The 17,006-nt window shown below is 43.5% G+C and overlaps 1 protein-coding gene across 1 annotated transcript; it reads left to right on the top strand.

The window, feature by feature from the left end:
• The first annotated feature begins 2,238 nt into the window (after nucleotides 1-2,238).
• Nucleotides 2,239-16,977, top strand: LOC130129782 (ATP-binding cassette sub-family F member 2). The gene is made up of 15 exons (XM_056299425.1): nucleotides 2,239-2,337; nucleotides 3,167-3,314; nucleotides 3,553-3,765; nucleotides 4,206-4,388; nucleotides 4,809-4,980; nucleotides 5,222-5,317; nucleotides 5,425-5,527; nucleotides 5,817-5,912; nucleotides 6,447-6,566; nucleotides 6,819-6,908; nucleotides 7,004-7,114; nucleotides 7,234-7,296; nucleotides 8,833-8,961; nucleotides 9,393-9,596; nucleotides 15,565-16,977. Exons 2-15 carry the CDS (start codon nucleotides 3,179-3,181, stop codon nucleotides 15,682-15,684), a joined length of 1,836 nt encoding a protein of 611 aa, XP_056155400.1. The 5' UTR covers nucleotides 2,239-2,337; nucleotides 3,167-3,178; the 3' UTR covers nucleotides 15,685-16,977.
• Nucleotides 16,978-17,006: the final 29 nt, after the last annotated feature.

Genomic DNA, 17,006 nt, shown 5'->3' with positions numbered 1-17,006 from the left:
CGGGATAGTGAACCAGGAAGTGCAGTGGATTAACAAGGAGGAAGTGAGGGCAGCTGTGAAGAAGATGAAGACTGGAAAGGCGGTTGGTTCAGATGACATACCTGTGGAGGCATGGAGATGTTTAGGAGAGATGGCAGTGGAATTTTTAATACTGGTACCGATCCTCAAGAATAAGGGCGATGTACAGAGCTGTAATAACTACAGAGGTGTAGAGTTGATCAGCCACAGCATGAAGATATGGGAAAGAGTAGTGCAAGCTAGGTTAGGAGGAAAGGTGATGATTAGCGAGCGAGCAGCAGTATGGTTTCATGCCATGAAAGAGCACCACAGATGTGGTGTTTGCTTTGAGAATGTTGATGGAGAAGTATAGAGAAGGCCAGAAGGAGTTACAATTTGTGTCTTTGTAGATTCAGAGAAAGCATACGGCAGGGTGCCGAGAGAGGAGGTGTGGTATTGTATGAGGAAGTTGGGAGTGGCAGAGAAGTCTGTAGGAGTGGTGCAGGATATGTATGACGGCAGTGTGGCAGTGGTGAGGTGTGCGGTGACGGATGGGTTCAAGGTGGAGGAGGGATTACATCAAGGATGGGCTCTGAGCCCTTTCTTGTTTGCAATGGTGATGGACAGGTTGACGGACGAGATCAGGCAGGAGTCTCCGTGGACTATGAGGTTCGCGGATGACATTGTGATCTGTAGTGAGAGTAGGGTGCAGGTGGAGGAGAGCCTGGAGAGGTGGAGGTATGCACTGGAGAGATGAGGAATGAAAGTCAGTAGGAGCAAGACGGAATACCTATGAACGAGAGGGAGGATAAATGGCGAGGATGCAAGGAGTAGAGGTGACAAATGTGGATGAGTTTAAATTCTTGGGATTAACTGTTCAAAGTAACGGGGAGTGTGGAAGAGAGGCGAAGAAGAGAGTGCAGGTACAGTAGAGTGGGTGAAGAGAGTCAGAAGTGATTGGCGACGGAAAAGTACTAAAGGGAAGGTTTACAAATGGTAATGAGACCAGCAACGTTGTGTGGTTTGGAGACAGTGGCACTGATGAAAAGACAGGAGGTGGAGCTGGAGGAGGCAGAGCTGAAGATGCTACGACTTTCGTTGGGAGTGATGAAGAAGGACAGGATTAGGAACGAGTATATTAGAGCAGTGGTTCTCAACCTTTTTGGGGTCCTGGACCCCCTGCGTATTTTTGATCTACCCTGAGGACCCCTCCACCTGATCTTGGGGGAGGGGGTTGCAATTTGATAGAAACAGTATAAACTGCATTTTGAATTGCATTATAGCATTTATTCGCTCTCTGGGGCAAAAAGAGCTTTCAGTTGTAACTTAGATATAGTTAACAAAACAGAATTCTTATGCAGTAACTTTCAGATATATGTAACAAAACAGAATATGTATTCAGTAACTTTCAGATATATGTAACAAAACAGAATATGTATTCAGTGACTTTCAGATATATGTAACAAAACAGAATATGTATTCAGTAACTTTCAGATATATGTAACAACAGAATTCTTATGCAGTAACTTTTAACAATGCAAACGGGAGCGAGATCTCTTATTAAAATACAATAAATTACACTTGTGAAACCGATGTAATTAGAGAAAAAAGTCCTGTTACCCTTTATAGTTTAGGTAGATAAAGGTCTCAGTCACATTTGAGTAAAATAATCCTATTTCTATAAATGTCATAGGATCTTTTTTTTAAAGATATTTTATTTTCACGGACCCCTTGCAATTACACCACGGACCACTAGGGGTCCGCGGACCCCCGGTTGAGAAACACTGTATTAGTGGGACCGCTCAGGTTGGACGGTTTGGAGACAAAGCAAGAGAGGCAAGACTGAGACGGTTTGGACATGTGCGGAGGAGAGACGCTGGGTATACTGGGAGAAGGATGCTGAAGGTGGCGCTGCCGGGGAAGAGGAGAAGAGGGAGGGCATGCAGGTGGTCGGCGTGACGGGGGGAAGCGGCAGACAGGAAGAGATGGAAGCGGGTGATCGGCCGTGGCGACCCCTAACGGGAGCAGCCGAAAGTAGTGGTAATAGTTGTAGATCTCAAAATTACGCCTTCATCCCCAAAACAACACATCAGTATAACTTTACGCGAAAACATCGAAAAAAATAAAACAACCGTATACTTATGTGGGTTTTATAAAAACTCCGCGTGGTGAAGCGGAAACGTCCCGGCGGCACCATGAGGATGGGCGGAGACTGTGACTCTCACCGCCCTGCTTGACCATATATGGTCTGTCTGTCTGGTTCTTCACCCACATCCACCCGGCAAAAAGAGCGGACACGAGTGATCGGTGTGACCGGCGACCAGCGACTTGTCACCTAAGGTGAAGCCACATATTTACCTGTCTTGTGTAGACTGCGTTTCGTTTGTTGCGCGGCGTGCGATTCGGACGTGTTTTTCGAGAGAATAAACGGAGCCGTGCGGTTAAACCGCCTCCGGTTTTGTCGTAGCTAGCTAGGCCTTGCGTCAAGCTACCGTTAGCGGGCTACCGTAGCGCGGGCCTGTTGAGTGTGGCTAACGCACGGTAGTTTAGCCAGCCGGCAGCTACATGGCGACCCCACCGAACCTCGACGCGCTCTCGGTATCTTAGGCTGCGTGTGTGACGGTGTTCACCGAGCTGCCACGTTGGTTGATAACATCGTCTCGTTAAACCTAACGCAGCGGCGTTGTCCCAAATAGATTCCGCGTTGGCGTTAAAAGCTGTTCGCTACCGAGCAGTCGGGCTCTAAGGCGTCAAAGCGTGCGTAGCGCACGTTACCGGTGTGTTTGAGGGCTCGATCGAACCGCAGGTTTATTTCAAGCAGGTCTGCCGTCAGACCCGCGGTTAAAGGTTTAGCTCCGTTAGCTGCCAATCGAAGTGGGGCCAACTGCTGGTCTTTTTTTTTTTGACAGTGTACGTATTCTGCTCCAGGTGCCAATTTCTATTTGCAGCTGTTCATAATAACCCAGTTTCTACGCTAAAAATAAGTTACGCCTGAAAATGTAAGTCAGTTATAGGGATCAGGGGGAAGAAAACCCTCCTTTCCTCCTTGCTGAATAGATGATCGCCGTGTAAGCTGTTGACGTTTGCAGCGACTACCTACTGTCAATGCCACTGAAAGACACTTCTACCATTGTGTGTAAGTTTTCTGTTACTGGGCGCTATTTAACAGCACAGGACAGCGATGCCATCCGATTTAGCCAAAAAGAAGGCGGCAAAGAAGAAGGAGGCTGCCAAGGCCCGCCAGCGTACCAAGAAGACGGATGAGGTAAATGAGGAGAGTGAACAAGAGACCCAGCACAATGGAGCAGAGAGCAATGGTGAGAGAAGTGTGGCTCATTTAAGCGTCGTTACCATTGATTTTATTTTTTCCCTAGCAATATCGCGAATCGGTCATCTCACTTGGATTGATATCAGTGCGTCATCTTTAAAGCTGGATCTTATTTAGAATTGTCTGCAGAAGATGCTGCAACGCTGAATCTGTCAATAGCCATATTATTCACAGGTATCCTAGTGCAGAACACGCACAAGATTGCTAATGGTATTTTGGCTTCACAGGGATTGTCAGCCTGACAAAGGAACTGGATGAATTTGAGCTCCAGAAGACAGAGGCGCGGGCAGTGACAGGTGTACTGGCCTCCCACCCCAACAGCACTGATGTCCACATCAGCAGTCTGTCGCTCACCTTCCATGGACAGGAGCTGCTGGCAGATACAAGCCTGGAGCTCAACTCGGGCAGACGCTACGGCCTCATTGGCCTTAACGGCACAGGTAACTAACTGGCTAAAACTGTGTCTCTTTAATCTAAGATTACAAAAATGGTGGCCTCTACATCACGCGCTGTTATGGAAAAGCACCCATGCAGGAGCCAATGGGATTTGTATTTGAAGTCAATTGGTATAGTCTATCATGGATGGGCCATTGAAGAGAATTACACAACCAACCCTATTAGAAGCCTTTAAAGTAATCTCTGGTGTCACAGAATTATCCCACCACACAAACAAATGCTTCTAATACTGAGCAGAGCTGTATTTGTGTACACTATCCTATAATCACACTCATAACAAATTCACAACATAACATCTAAGAGGCTTATCTCATTTGCAGCAATTTCCCAACGGTGTGTTGGGGCGGCAGTCCCAGAGAATGGATCCCTGGTCACAAATTGAAAAAAAAAAAATCAAAATTCTCTCTTTGCAATTGTCTGGCAGGAAAGTCCATGCTGTTGTCAGCGATTGGGCATCGCGAGATTCCCATTCCAGAGCACATAGATATCTATCACCTGACCCGGGAGATGGCCCCCAGCGAAAAGACGGCTCTGCATTGCGTCATGGAGGTGGATGAGCAGAGGATCATGCTGGAGAAGGAGGCAGAACGACTCGCTCATGAGGACTGTGAGTTGCACATGAAGTGACTTGTAGTAATCAATACAAGATGTAGGGGTCGACTAGATAAATGGAAAGGTACTGCCTGTGGGTACTTGTGTATTCCAGAAGGAAATTTAGTCATCACAGTAGCAACACTCTTGATCAAATAAACAGCATTACATTTTGCTTTGATAAAAGTAACAAAAGGAGCAAAAATTACTGTTGGTTTTTCTGTACAGTAACCCAAAGTGTAACTGATTTAGGCAAGCACATTTCTCCATCGCAGGGCCATAGCATTGTTCTCAGTGATGTTAAAGAGGAAACTGAACTTTAATACATAATCTCACATCCATGGGTGCAGTGGCTTTGGTGTCCATTACGCTAACATTGATTTGCACTTTGAGTTGTCCTTTACCCTTTCGTTTTCCTCTTCCCATTCCATTACAGCTGAATGTGAGAAGCTGATGGAGCTTTATGAGCGTCTAGAGGAGCTGGATGCAGACAAGGCGGAGGTGCGAGCCTCTCGGATCCTCCATGGTCTGGGATTCAGTGCTGCCATGCAGCAGAAGAAGCTCAAGGACTTCAGTGGAGGCTGGAGGATGCGTGTTGCTCTGGCCAGGTGCATAATTGTTGGTTAAGGAGGTCTGCTGGTGTTGCTTCAGATGGGTTTAACTTCTGTTTCTAATGTTAGCTGCATTTTATGCTGTGTATATAGGACTACATCCTAGCACAATGTAAATATAATGAACATTAATGGGCTTCTGATCCTATCCAACTGCTCATTTACTGCATAGATCCTCAGATGAGAAATAACAGTAATACAGACCTTGAATGTTAATGCCTTTCCTCTTTTCATCCAGAGCCCTGTTCATCAAGCCTTTCATGTTGTTGCTGGATGAGCCCACCAACCACTTGGATCTGGATGCTTGCGTGTGGTTGGAGGAGGAGCTAAAATCGTAAGTCCATTCCCTTTCTCCATCTGCCTATGGCTTAGCTTTCACTAATGTGGGGATGTTTGGGTTCTAAGTATCATTTTTTTTTTTAATCTTTTGTTCCTCTTCAGGTTCAGGCGAATCCTTGTGCTCATTTCACACTCCCAGGACTTCTTGAATGGCGTGTGCACTAACATCATCCACCTGCATCAGAGGAAACTGAAGTACTACACGGTATAAGACTCCCTGCCGAAACTGCCAATGGTGTTGCCCTAATTTAAACACGGATTTTGACTGACAAGATAAATGGTATTAGTGCTCACATTTTGCCATTTCGCCAGACCTTTCTAAAGTGGCCAGTGGCAGTATGGCCTCTGCCATCAGTCATTTCATAACACTTTACAAGAAAGAAGGGGGTTGGACTGTGTTACTGATAATGTATGTATGTGTGTGTGCGTTGCGCTATGTAGCAGGTTTGTGTGGTCTGTGTGGGATGACCATGCAAATCTATTTTTATTTGAAGGGTAACTATGACCAGTATGTGAAGACCAGGGAGGAGCTGGAAGAGAACCAGATGAAGCGTTTCAACTGGGAGCAGGACCAGATAGCACACATGAAGGTGAATTGGTTTAAAAAAAAACATTAATTTTTACATTTTATTATTAACCGAATCAGTGGTTCAAAGCAGGCAAACTTTTTAATAAGAACTCTGAAATGTTAAACCACCAATCCCCTTTTGATAAACTGAAGGAGCCCAGTTTGAGGATGTTTTTGTATTTTGTATGATGTGATTAATGGCATTTCACTACTTGTATCATTTAGGTTGGTCAATGAAACCTACAATCATGCCCAATCATTGTATTCATTATTCCTGACGTTTTATGAGTGAAATAATGGTAAAATTATGGGGGGATGTGAAGGGAGAGCAGGGGATCGTGATTTTGAAAGTATTTTCATAAACATTAAGCATTGCTTGCCTACCCATGAGTCACATCGAGACTTTCTCTCTTTTTTTCCTCATTTAGCTGGCTTAAAAGGTGTCGGTATAAATGTTGGGAAAGATAGGTTGAGTAAATTTAGTCTCTTGCCATCAAAGTCAATAAATCCTGTTTTAACTGCGTTCAACATCTACACTTCCACCTGCCTCTTCCAGAATTACATTGCGAGGTTTGGTCATGGCTCTGCCAAGCTGGCACGACAGGCTCAGAGCAAGGAGAAGACACTGCAGAAAATGGTGGCCTCAGGCTTGACCGAACGTGTGGTGAATGACAAGGTAAGGAGGATGGGGAGGGCTCACTAGTAGGATTGTTGGTAATTGAAATTCCCAGTCAACAATACAGACCAATGGTATTTTATTGTTCAACAGGTATAGCATGGCACCAACACTTAAGGGGTTATTTGTTCAACTCCCACTCGAGCAACTAATACTGGACCTGAGTGGACCTATAGAGGTGTTGGATGCCTCAGATAAAAACTAGAAACAAAATAGTATAAGCTGGTGCTTAGACTTGTCTTTTTCCCATAGACCCTGTCATTTTATTTTCCTCCCTGTGGGAAGATCCCGCCACCTGTTATCATGGTTCAGAATGTGAGCTTCAAATACAGTGACAACACGGTAAGTACGGTCAAGTTATTAAAATGGGTCAGGTCTCCGCATACTGGACTATGTCTCAAACCTGTCTGTCTCATTCCTCTACCTGTTTTTTGCAGCCACACATTTATAAAAACCTGGAGTTTGGTATTGACTTGGATACACGAGTGGCTCTGGTGGGGCCCAATGGAGCAGGGAAGTCAACTCTGCTGAAGTTGTTGATGGGAGAAGTAAGTAGTGCTTGCCTGTATGTTCACAATCAGGACTTTTAGTGGCTTTAAAAAAATTTTTTTTATTACGCTGAGCATTTCGTGTTTTTCTCAAGCTTTCCCCCCCCTTCCTTTGACAGCTACTCCCATCTGATGGCATGATTCGCAAACATTCTCACGTGAAGATTGGCAGATATCACCAGGTAGGAAACAGGTCTTAGCCAATCGGCAGCAACCGTGTCTACATAAACCCTGCTGTGTTAAAAAGGCAGTGCGCACAACGGATCTAACTAAAGTCCTTTACAAATGTTTCCACTGCATCTTGGTGTATGCAACAATTGAAGACGTTAGAAGACATGTTTTGTAGCAAGTATTTTATAGTATTAAACACGTATTTGAACCAATTTCATCAGGCTCCGAAAATTCTTCAAAAAGTATGGCCTTCTCAGCTGCCATAGTTGCAATGCTTGCGTAACACAACAGGGTGTTCAACGCACCACCGTTTGCATTTAAATAAATGTTGTGCTATGTTTTGTCGGGGTTGAACGCATCCCAGGTCTTCTTTGCTCAAGTGCAGTCCTTTGAATGTAGAACAAGTAGGATTTTCCTAAAAATCAGTGTATAGACTCATACAAATATAATCCCCCTCGATCATCACTTATGACCCACTAGAGGTGTGTGGCAGTGTCTGTATTTGCAGAGACCCTGTCCTCTGCCTGTAAGGCGTTTAACCTTTGGGAAGCGCAACTCATTAAAAACGTAGTGACCAAGTGCCAGATCGAGATCATAAGCCCGCATCCGAGAGGAACCTACGACAATGGTGGACACAACGCCTAAAAGATGCAAATACAGCAAGGCGAAAAGTCAAGCGGACAGAGCTCGTTCCAAAACGAGAGAACCTGGGGTTGGGTTTCACCCACTGGCGAGCACTGAAGGACAAGATGTGGGAATGAAGAGCGATGCAGAGTTGGCCTTTACACCGAGAAGTGTTCTGGCAATTGCGGTCAGGGGGTGTGTCCTTCTGGTGTCGTTGAGCCGGGTAGGAGGGGCCAACTTTGAATGTTATGTTTACAAACAGCAACCGACAAATCCCACTCATTCTACCTTTAACTTTTCACCTTTCTTTGTGCCATCCCCATTCGACAGCATTAGGGACAAACTGATAGAATTCTGCAACAGTTACGGAGAATGACATGATGTTCCAGACATGCTATGTGTTGCGCCCCCCGCCCCCAATTGGAGGGAATATCTTAAATTTCTGTCTCTTCAGCTGTCCATTTCTACTTGCACTTGAATGTGCTAAATTTGTAAACACTTACCTTGTAAAGTAAGTTTTTTTGTTTTTGTTTTTTGTGTGATGCAGAAAAGTCGAGGAGTTGTGGCCCCATGCCACAAGATTCAACTCTTGACATTTCAGATCAAGCAAAGTTAGCCCTGTGTCTCATTCCTAGCCCTTCCCTACTCAACATACCTGGATCGAAACCTTTTTTACATTGATGGTCAACCAGCATTTTTCTCATGTCACTAGTGTGGAGTGAAATAGGAACATGTCCATTTGGGGGCCCTGTGATGGCCTGGCGGCCTGTCCAGGGTGTCTCACCGCCTGCCGCCCAATGACTGCTGGGATAGGCTCCAGCATCCCGCGACCCCGATTGGGATAAGCGGCTTGGCTAATGGATGGATGGATGGATGGATGTCCATTTGGGTGTTTAACAGTGAGTCTGCGTCTTGTTTTACAGCATCTGACAGAGCAGTTGGAGCTGGACCTGTCTCCCCTGGAGTACATGATGAAGTGTTACCCTGAGATCAAAGAAAAGGAGGAGATGAGGAAGATCATTGGACGCTACGGCCTGACAGGAAAACAACAGGTGGGAATAATGATACCTGTCTTGAAACTATGAAAAGACTAATGATCTGTTTTGACTTTTGTGACAAGATGGATAAATTCATGCATAGGTACATTTTACCGTTTTTATAGCCTTGAGATTTGCATCTTTACATGTTATCAGGTGGATTTACAGTTCAGCTTAAGATAGTACTGATTTAAAGCAGTTAGTGCTCTGGTCATGGTTAGGCATTCAACCTTGCAGAGATTGAGATGCTCACCTTGACTGAAGCATCCTGCTGGGGAATGCTTGATTTTGTTTTTTGGCCTACGTTGCAATCTTGTTTTAACCACCTTAACTCTACTTTTTAGAAAAAATACATTCTGTGTGTGTGTGTGTGTGTGTGTGTGTGTGCGTCCAGTCGATCATTATTCTAATCTTAATTCTGTATGAATATATTTTTCTCTGTCCAGGTCAGTCCAATTAGGAACTTGTCAGACGGCCAGAAGTGTAGGGTGTGCTTTGCCTGGCTGGCCTGGCAGAACCCCCACATGCTGTTCCTGGACGAGCCCACCAATCACTTGGACATTGAGACCATCGACGCCCTGGCAGATGCCATCAATGAGTTTGAAGGTGGTATGATGCTGGTCAGCCACGACTTCAGGCTCATTCAGCAGGTACATAATAACCACATCCATATTTACCCTATGGATGTAGAGATTCACCAGTGGATCAGAACCACACATAGACGCTCATGGAAGACAAGCCATAAAAATGCACCACAGTCCACAAAGCTACTTCTGACCATTATTGACAAATACTACTGGTTTATAATTCACAAATGAGACGAATTGGTCAAAAATGTCTCTCCAAATATGTCACTTATTACAGAAGTAGAAAAACCCTTTTTCTAACATTTGCCTTCAACATGTCATTCAATATTTTTTTGTTCATCAGTATCCAAAACTTAAAGCGGGCAGGGTTTTTTTTTTGTGTGTGCGTTTTATACAATTCCGTGGCTTCCCAGTAGTGTTCCGTATGTATTAAAATCCAAAAATTCAAATTTTGGTCTAAGTACGCATGTTTTAGCATCAAGTACATCAGGTACAGGCCCTCATAATATCACACATTGAGTACTGCAACTCCTTACTGGCAGGCCTCCCCACATGTACCTTCAAACCCCTGCAGATGATCCAGAACACAGTGGCACGTCTGGTCTTCAACCAGCCCAAAAAAGCACATCGCCTCGTTGTTCATATCCCTCCACTGGCTCCCAGTTGCGTCCCGCATCAAATTCAAAACCCTGACACTCGCTTACAAAGCATCAACTTAAACAGCACCTGCCTACCTGAACGCCCTCATTCAGGTCTACGCTCCCTCCCGCTCACTACGCTCTGCCAATGAAAGACGCCAGGTACTACCATAACAACAGGGCTCTATGTCGCTAGCTGACTCTTCTCTTCTGTAGTTCCGCGGTGGTGGAACAAGTTACCAAACTGTTCGATCAGCAGAGTCCCTCAATCTTTAAGAAACGACTAAAGACCCAGCTCTTGCGCGAACACCTCTGCACTTGATGGACTGAAGGAGAACCCCCCCCCCCAAAAAAAAACAAAAACAACTGCTTCTTCTATGCACTCTATGCATTGCCTGTTGGCACCTATGGCCTATCGGACTCAAACTTAGCTTTATGGCACTTACTCGTGTTCTCGCCCGCTCAGATCCTTGTTTGTGTTGTATCAGCTCTCTGATGTACATTGCTTTGGAAAAAGCATCTGCTAAATGAAATTGTAAATTTTAGTTGTGAAATGGTATTTTCACAAACCCTTCTAAAAACTTTTTTCCCCTATGTGACCTGACACAAGTTTCTGGGTTTTCTTCTCACAGTTTCATCACTCAACATGCTTACACTGTCAGCGAACTGTGTGTGTGGAGGGTTTGAGGGCAGGGAGGCAGTGTTTCTCACACAGACTTTACATGGGCAGGCCGCCTAGGCATATTAATGGCCGCCAACGTATATTTGGCCACCCATTTTACACTTATTGGGAGAAGCTTTGCGTCATTCATCTAAGTGACCTCTACAGGCTCAACTGACTGCAGATATCTCCACCCTTATAAACAATACAGTGTCATAATGACCGAAAACAATGATCTGTCATAATGACCGAAAACAATTATCAGTTTCATAGGTAAATTGACGTGACCATTAACTAGAGTTACAGTGGCCATGTGTACTATTCAAAGGATTGGGGAATAGTTGCAATCACAGCATTGTAAGATGGCGACAGATGTACTCTTAGCACCCCCCTCCCCCCATTTGGTTCAGGGAGGGTCATTCCCTCTTCACATAGATGGCCTTTTTGACTCCCCGTTCAAACCAGCGTTCGTCCCCGTTAAGGATGTGCAAATTTTCATCCTTGAAAGAGTCACCTCTGGCCTGTAGATGGGTGTAGATTTCAGAGTCCTGGCCTGACGTGTTAGCCCTTCTGTGTTGTCCCATCCTCTTCGCCAGCGTCTGTTCTGTTTCCCCGATGTACAAGTCACGGCAATCCTCTCGGCACTTAACAGTGTACACTCTATTGCTCTCTTTGTGCCAGGGGACCTTGGGGTGGACTAATTTCTGGTGCAGCGTGTTTTGCAGTTTAAAAGCAACTGAAACGTGTTGGGAAAATACACGTCTCAACTGTTCGGACACTCCTGCCACATACAGAATCATCACTGGATACACTTGGTTAGCTGTTGTCTTTCTCCTCTCTTCGATCGGCTGGTGAACTGTTTTGGCGTCTGGCTTTGTATTGTATTACTGGCTTTGTCAGAAAAATGTGTCAGGCTGACATACCCCCCCAATGTTATGAATGACCCCAAACCTCTTGAATTTCCTAGTTAAAAAGTCTCTGACTGGCTTTCTTACATATAGAACCAACATTGCCCGTGAAACTCAACTTGTCATCCATGTGTGTTCCTAGATACTTAAAAAACAGTTGACAATTTCCACAGATTGGTCACAAAGTGTAAGCAATGGGGGTGGGTCTGCATGGTTTGAAATAAGCTCGTTCATTTTTCCAGCAATGATTAGCTGGAGGCTGGATTTACACCAGTGTTCCAGTTTGGAAACTTGGGCAAAGTAATCAGAGACAACATCATTCTTATAAAAAAGACCAACTAAAGCATATTTGAATAGCTTAAAATTGGTGTCCTGCAGTGTCATCTCGTTGGTGTACACAGAAAATAACGATGATAAAACGCAACCCTGAGGTGCCCCTGTTTAAAACAACCTCATCAGAAAGTGCCCCTTTTACCCAGATTCTTTGTAGGTGGTCATTTAAAAAGTCCTTGACCCAGTGGACAAGGCCCCCATTCACCCCTAAGTCCAGGGCTGGATTGTACCAACTGGTGTTTACTAAGACTGGTCCTAACTTCTAAGACAGTCTTTGTTAAAACCAGTCTTAAGAATGGACTTTATGTCGGTTGCACCGACCAAACTTAAGCCTAGTCTTAACTATGCCCGTATTAGCGATGCGCGTCCATGTGAATGCTCATGCGACTATGGCTATTGCCTAGCAGCGCACATTGCTAGGATACATTAACAATCTCCTGCTGTTTTGCTAATTTCTAATTTGCGCAAACGTTGTGGAGGATTATAGTAAAACTAAAGTCAATTTCAGTGCCATTGAGTTAAGAAAATTATCATTGCTGTACAGCCAGCACAAGAAAACGCTGACTGCCAAGCAATCCAATGTAATGACAAATAAGAAGCAGTCAACTTGGAGAGAAATAATGGAGGCAATAAATGATTGTTCAGTGAAGGTTTTAGTTTAATAAAAGCTATTTCAATAATACCCTGCAAGGCGGTGGCTCGGTGCCAGTGACACCTTGCGGATGACCCGGCAGGCAGTGGAATTGTGGACACTGATCATGTCTCCAACTGTGTTTTGAAACGAACAATTTACATAAAAACAAGAGTGTTCTTAGCAGCTGTGAGGTGGGTGACAATGCTGCATTGTGGTCCGACACAAACCGCAAATCTGGTGACAGCTCTTCATCAAGTTAAAATAGACCTGTCCTACAAAATCAAAACTCAACCAGCTCCTCATCGTTGTATATGTCCAGTGGATTGCTGCTGTCCCTAATAACTCTCCCGTCTAAAAACCCGCTTGTTGTCAAGTCTTTTGCGAGACACACCATGATCAATGTGACAAGCTGTGTTTAAAGTCGTTACTATAGAAACAGCCTAGATTTTGACTTTATGCCTGCTGCTGACAGATTTACGCCCAGTTTTAGCGAAAAGGCTTAAACCTAGATGGCGCAACCGGCATAACTATTGGGTCGGACTTAGAACGCCCAAGTTATGACCAACTTGGTTTAAGACCAGATGTAAATTAATCCTCTGTCTGAAACAAGCTGTTTTAGCTGTCTTTAATCCCCCCTCCCTAAAAGCCCACTGCTTTCTTCTGATTGGAAAACTTCCGAAAGCCTGCCAAGGGGAAGCGGGGAAATAGTTTGATACAACACCGGTGTAGGAGGTTCTGTAAGCAAACTATAAACTTATTAAGTAACATAATTTCTCTTTCCTGATTGGAAATGGCAACTTCTCAAATCCATCCGTACATGTTTGAGCCCGAATACGATCCAGAATATGCGAGTAGATGGCAGCAAAAATGTCTGGTAAATAGTACACTCATTGCCTGCTATTGTGTGACATAAGGGTGGATTTAGTCTTTGAATCGCAAGCCGTAAAGAAAAGTTTCTTTAAATGCCTGTTAAATCGGTGTGCGTGTGGGAAATGCGTTGAAATACCAACTGAAGCTGAAAACGTCTGCTATCAGTAAATAACAAAGGTTACGTTGCTAGTAAAATGCTTTTCTGCTGTCACTAAACGACTGTATAGTATCGTGCATCGTTAATTATGTTGGAGTACATTAAGTGCCTATAATGCTAAAGTAGACTGTGCCATTAGCTCCCTAAATTGCTTTAGCTTCATTGTGTATGCCCATTATCTGCACTGAAACTGTATTCACAAGTCATTTGGTTCGATCAATACGAGACAAACATTTCACTGATATGTTACTTACAGCTTGTGTTTCCGACTACTCAACACGGCCCTTTACAGCTGGAACAGCCTTGTCTTTTAGGACTAGCCTAGTCAAAAAAATCTGGCGTGAACAAACACGTTGGCATATATATATATATATATATATATATATATATATATATATATATATATATATATATATATATGGCTGTTGGCAAGAAAATAAGCTGTATCCAATGTTGTCTGGTGCTTTCTTTAGGAAAGGCAAGGAAATCGAAAGTAGTAGTAGTTCTACAGTATTGTTGTTTGTGTTATTTGTTAAACATATTCCAAAACTATTGTATTTGATGCATGTTTGTAATCCCGAAGGATTTGGTTGAACGAGGTCCTGTCTTCCTATCTATGTACTTCTTGTGACGTAATGAAAGCTTGTGACTTTTTTCTTATCTTGGATAAATTATAGCCCTACAATAAATGCTCATAATAGGCTCCAATTCCGGGAAAACGCCCAAGCACGGAAACAGCTTACTAGTTCCAACAAATGAGATTTACATTTATAATGCGTCATTTCTCAGTATCGAGAATTTTTTCCTCTGCATTTAACCCTTCCTGTACACTAGGAGCAGTGGGCAGCCCCGGTGCAGCGTGTGGGGACCAACTCCAGTTCCAGCTTTCAGTCAGCTATTAGCCTGTCTATGTTTTACAACCTGAACCTAACAACAGTCAGACAGACACAAAACAACCAAATTTCTGTTACAACAATACTTTTACTCAGTAACAGTAGGCTTAACATTGTAATACTCGGACATTTTTCTGACAAAGAAATCACAAATTACTCAGAAATACAATTATTTTTACCAATCACCACAGTAAGGAGCGAAAAAGAAAATAAACTGAACTGTAATAAATAGTGCACGGTTGCGCATGTGTAGCAACAGCAGCACAGCTGAGCTCTTCCGGCATTTTGTCTTCCCTTTAACAGCCAACGTGAACTGAAGCGTGACATCACTGCAGTGAGAGAGGATGTCACGTGCCCAAGCTGAGACAGTATATATTTCTGCAATTAAAAAGTATATAGTACAAGAATGTGCCAACAAAATGTATTTTTGCACCTTTGATAGCCTACATTTAGCAAAAAAAACCAAAAACCCCAGTAACATTCGAATCCCAGAATTGAAAACTGAATACCTACCCAACGAACGAGTATTCGGCTCCAGCCCTACAATGTACAGAATACAACATTGAAAGAGGATAACAGAATTATAATGGAATTATAAAATATGGAGAATGTGATGAGGAGGATGCCAAGCTGTGTCCAGATAGCCATGCCATCCACCATCACCTTGGAGACCTGACAGGAGGACAGAATATACATGCACACGAGACTCACATCACACCATTCTCATACACGGGAGAAAAGCCCTTTAAAAAATGTTTGATGTTAGAATAATTTCAGATAGTCTTCTGTAGGTTATCCCCCCCCCCCCAAAAAAAATCTTTAAAATGCAGTCACTGCCTTTTCCACAGATTATCTACCCTGTTGTAGCAAATCCTATGAAGATTTACGAGTGTTGCTCGCAGTGTTTTCATAACCTTGCATCTCTTCCGCTCCACAGGTGGCACAGGAGATCTGGGTGTGTGAGAAGCAAACCATCACCAGGTGGAACAGGGACATCTTGGCGTACAAGGAGCACTTGAAGTCCAAGATTGACAAGCAACAAGTGCATGACATATAGAGAAGCAACTCACCGAGCCCCTCACTTAACTTGCATCATGGATTTGACCCACAAGCCCCTGACGGGACGGGCAGGGTCTGCATTTCAGGAAGGTCCTGAGTAAAACTGAAATGTATCAGATCTGTAATGCATCTCATGAGACATGTCTGTTGTACATGAAATTAAAATTCCATTTCAGTTTTGACAATGATGTACCCTGCTGAACATGACCCCAATCCTTATTCCCTTCACCTCAGGCTGCACTCTCGATTGGCTGTTTTCACCTGAAGCATCTTCAGTGCATTTTGGAATGCATTCCATTGTGCTGTTGTCATAGAAAAAGTTTTATTTTTCCAAATATGTGATGTTTACCCTGATGTATGCAGCAGCTTTTAGGTCATATTTTATGATATTTAAAAGTTGACTTTTTTCCTGTGTATAAGAGCAGTAATGCCTTATTTAACAATGTAAATGCAATAAAAAATTTGTCTGAATAAACAACAGAATTTGCAAGTGAACACAATGTTTTAGGTCCCTTAAATAAACACAGATCATTAAAAATGCAGCTTTTTTTTTCCTTCTACGTCTTTATTTTAAGACACATACTAGTACAGTGGTCTTATACAAAGGCAACGGCATTTTGAGAAAATAAACTCTTACAAATCTGTAAACTTAAAAGTTCCTTTGGATTCTGGCTTTTGAGCTCCATGGCTTAATTTATTGGAACCGCATTTCAACCGGCAACGTGTGCTACTGTTCCAGTTGAGTGATCCTATTTTTATGAGGGCAAAGGCTCCCGATTGTCTTCAGTTTTCATAATGATGGTGTAATTGGCAACCAATACTTGAAGCAGTACAGTACAAGACATGCGAAATTTGCTGAAACAAATGCTAATACCGGAAATTACGCCTGTAATTTCTGTGGATATATTTCCATGGATGGATTCTAACCTGTTGGAAGATTGACACTCCTATAAATTAATGAAAAATAAAATGTCTTATTTGGATTAGATTTTCTACAGTAGGCGTTACCAGGCTGTTAGTCTTCACAATCTGTAAATACATGCTTTGTATGCATGCTGTGTGAACTACTCGGCTCCAACCTGAGCCCACACACATCTGAAGCTTGATAACCTTGAAGTCCCATATTCTAGAGGATACAACTTATTTGAAGGTATTTTATACAGGAGGCTATATTTAGAACAACAACACTCCCTTAAAGATTTCAACTCAGCAGTGGACATGATTGACAGACTGGTGCCACGAACCACAGCTGAAGCAGTGCAATTGGGAGAAATGTTTGTCTGGCGATGTTGCCAAACCATCCAGCTGAGTAATTGGAGA

The sequence above is a fragment of the Lampris incognitus genome, chromosome 19 (genome assembly GCF_029633865.1).
Source record: "Lampris incognitus isolate fLamInc1 chromosome 19, fLamInc1.hap2, whole genome shotgun sequence".
NCBI lineage: Eukaryota > Metazoa > Chordata > Actinopteri > Lampriformes > Lampridae > Lampris > Lampris incognitus.
Note: the sequence above shows the minus strand (reverse complement) of the source record. Positions and strands in the feature narration are given on the sequence as shown.

Bases quoted from the DNA above. Each gene is read 5' to 3' on its own strand.
- LOC130129782 (XM_056299425.1), top strand. From the start codon at position 3,179: ATGCCATCCGATTTAGCCAAAAAGAAGGCGGCAAAGAAGAAGGAGGCT. The intron at 4,981-5,221 runs GTGCATAATTGT...CTTTTCATCCAG, and splicing joins ATGCGTGTTGCTCTGGCCAG to AGCCCTGTTCATCAAGCCTT. The intron at 6,909-7,003 runs GTAAGTACGGTC...TGTTTTTTGCAG, and splicing joins TCAAATACAGTGACAACACG to CCACACATTTATAAAAACCT.